At 36.6% G+C, this 2,730-nt stretch overlaps 1 protein-coding gene across 3 annotated transcripts in view; it reads left to right on the forward strand.

The window, feature by feature from the left end:
- The window catches only part of LOC115636428, a 40,655-nt gene extending 38,708 nt beyond the window's left edge, over positions 1-1,947 (forward strand). For 2 of the 3 annotated variants that reach the window (XM_030536501.1, XM_030536503.1), the window contains 2 exons: positions 365-509; positions 1,772-1,947. Coding sequence is in view for 2 of the 3 variants with exons in the window: in XM_030536503.1 (XP_030392363.1) it covers positions 365-509; positions 1,772-1,774 (148 nt within the window). In the remaining variant the exon portion in view is untranslated. The remainder of the gene's footprint in view (positions 1-364; positions 510-1,771) is intronic. The other variant, XM_030536502.1, reaches the window with a different exon arrangement.
- Positions 1,948-2,730: the final 783 nt, after the last annotated feature.

A 2,730-nucleotide genomic window follows, 5' to 3' on the forward strand; every position in this document is an offset into this window, starting at 1 on the left:
AGTAATGTGTGGAAAAAGTTGGTCACCCACAAATGTGCATTTTACAGACTTGGAAATGCTCTGCGCTAATGGAGAAAAATCTCAAAAGTGGAAGTCAATGGGATTTGTGCTCCTAAGTACCTGGGAAACTTTTGAAAATGTCCCCATATGTCTTTAATTTACAGTTGTTGACAAGTTGATATCATGAACTGCTTACTAATAATATTTTAGGTATTCTTTAAATTCTTGATTTTACAGATGTTTGTAACTACCTAACAAAAAAAGTAATAGAAATATAATACCTTTTAGTTGATATTTACCTGAAGAATATATAACATTTTATTGTTAATAATTGTCTAGTATAAAGTTTGTTCTTATTTGTCAGCCTTCAAGAGTCTGACTTTCTGTATGTACCTTGGATTCCATATAATTCCGCTCCCATATTACCAAGTCCTACATCATTAAACTGTCCATTTGATCTATATATAGATGCACTCCATTATATTCCTGATAATGCAACAATAACAAAGGTAAGCTTTGGTACTACTGTGGTTTCACATTTTAATTAATGTATCAATATTCATGATATTTAATAGGGCCCCAGGAGATAATAGGGACAGCGGCAGCTATGATGATGAAGTTTGCTTCTTCCAGTCCACCTTTTTGGCATTCCCACTGTCTCTTCCAGTGACCCCTGAATAAACAATAGTTCCCCACTATAATATAACCTTTCAATTACTGTTAATTTGGAAGAATATGTGTGAACATCGACATTAAAAAATAGCTTTAATTGTTCACTTCCAGGCATTCTAACTTTTTAATTTAAATATATGGAAGTTTTATAAAGAAAATGTACCATTGGTTTTGCATGTTAGTTGGAGCCTATCAAAATACCCTTTCAGCCTTAACTCTCTTTTAATTACATTTGTGCTTTAGAAATTATATTCTTACATTCTCCACTTGTACATATAGACAGGATCCTCCATCAGAATGCCATAACTATGACAAATGAGACAGAGACTATCTGAGAAGATAGTGACATATTATTTTTTATTTTCTTGACTGCACTGGCCAAAAGATGACATAAAACAATATATATTTTGTAGGTCACTTTGGGGGTGGGGTGGGGTGAGAGGGAGACTGATTTTTTTTTGTTTTAAATTAAACAGCAATTTGAGAAGGATCTTCTTGAGTATGGTAGTACTCACAGTGACTCATGGCAGCAGCATCTGGCCATATAAAATCCTGTCTACAGAATTTGTGCATTACAGTGCATAAACTACATTCATTGTTTTTGCCCTAATTATTTACATATTTTAGCGAAAGAAGAAAATGTATTCAGACCTAACAATTAAAGGATCACTAATAACAAAACAAATCTAGGTATTTTCTAAACATTTATAATATTAAAAATGCAGGAGAGCTCCTGCAGTTACTGCCCCTGTAAGCAGGGGAAGATAGCATATGACATAGAGGCACAGGAGATAAGTAGGGGGCAAAGGAGTCACAGCAGCTTTTATACATGAAAGAAGTGATAGAGATCCTGAGACCTGGCCTTGTCGGAGCCATCTTTTACAACATCCTAGGAAAAGTCAGCCCCACTTTTGAATAATCAGGGTGTTTCTAAATGCAGCACTTGTGTAGTTTCTCCATGAACCTAGTCTTCATCCATTCAGTAAGGGAAATATTGGAAACGTGTAAGAGAAAAATTACACACTCAAAACAAACAAATACACTGTCAAAGCTTTAGTGATCCCTAGTTCTCTGTAGCTTTTCCTCTGCTTTATGTTAGTAGGAAACTCTGTGATTCGTGTGTTTAATGATGATGGGAAGCTAAATGTAGGAGGATTTCAATTAAGACTTAGAGGAGGGATGCCAATGAAGGAACCAGCAGCTTTTACACCATCTGCATTAAATCAGTATCCAGTCATTCCCTGCTGCACTATACTACTTCGATTGTTACCACACACTCAGGCAAGTATATAGAGTTTCAGCCATAATAGTTACTCTATCTGCTTGAAATGCATGCTGGACTGTGGAAATCAGTCCTATATGCTTTGTATAGATCAGAATGTAAAGGAGTGATGTTAACTCCTGTTGGCTAATGTGCGCTAATAAATACATTTTAAAAGTCTAATGTAGACAAGGCACAGCCTTTTCAACATTTGCTAAATTAGTTGAGTTAGATCCGAAGGAGGAGCCTTAGGGGTGCCCTAGTCTTTAACATGACCAGAGAAGCATGTGTCAGAAGCAGTGGGCCTTGTCTACAATAGACTTTTAAAATATTTTTATTACCACATGCTAAAATCATGCCTTTACATGCTAGTGTAGGCAAGGGAGTTGCATAACTGCTTGAAATCACAGTCTTTGGGACTGAAATGTACTGTACCTAGATGTGACAGAGTGTAAGTGCAGTAACAAGTACCTAATACACAAGAGACTAACTCCATCTTCACCTTCCCCTCGATTTTCATAGATGCTCAGAGGAGGGGCTGTTAGAGGGGTTTGTGAGAGATGGAAAAAAGGAGATTTGGGGAAGGCAGGGCTCTACATCCAAGTGCTGAGAGCCCGGTGAATTCCAAAATCGAGATTCTTTGCTGTGTATGGTTTTGCTTATAGGAAATTTATTTATGTGGACAAAGATTTGCAGCTGTTGAGATATCATTGCTGATTGCAGCTGTTTAATTTCTCCTGAGTCATCCTAATATCTTACTCCAGAACCCTGTAGTTTGACAGTGTTTTTTACAGTTT

Source organism: Gopherus evgoodei, chromosome 17 (genome assembly GCF_007399415.2).
Source record: "Gopherus evgoodei ecotype Sinaloan lineage chromosome 17, rGopEvg1_v1.p, whole genome shotgun sequence".
Taxonomy (NCBI): Eukaryota; Metazoa; Chordata; order Testudines; family Testudinidae; genus Gopherus; species Gopherus evgoodei.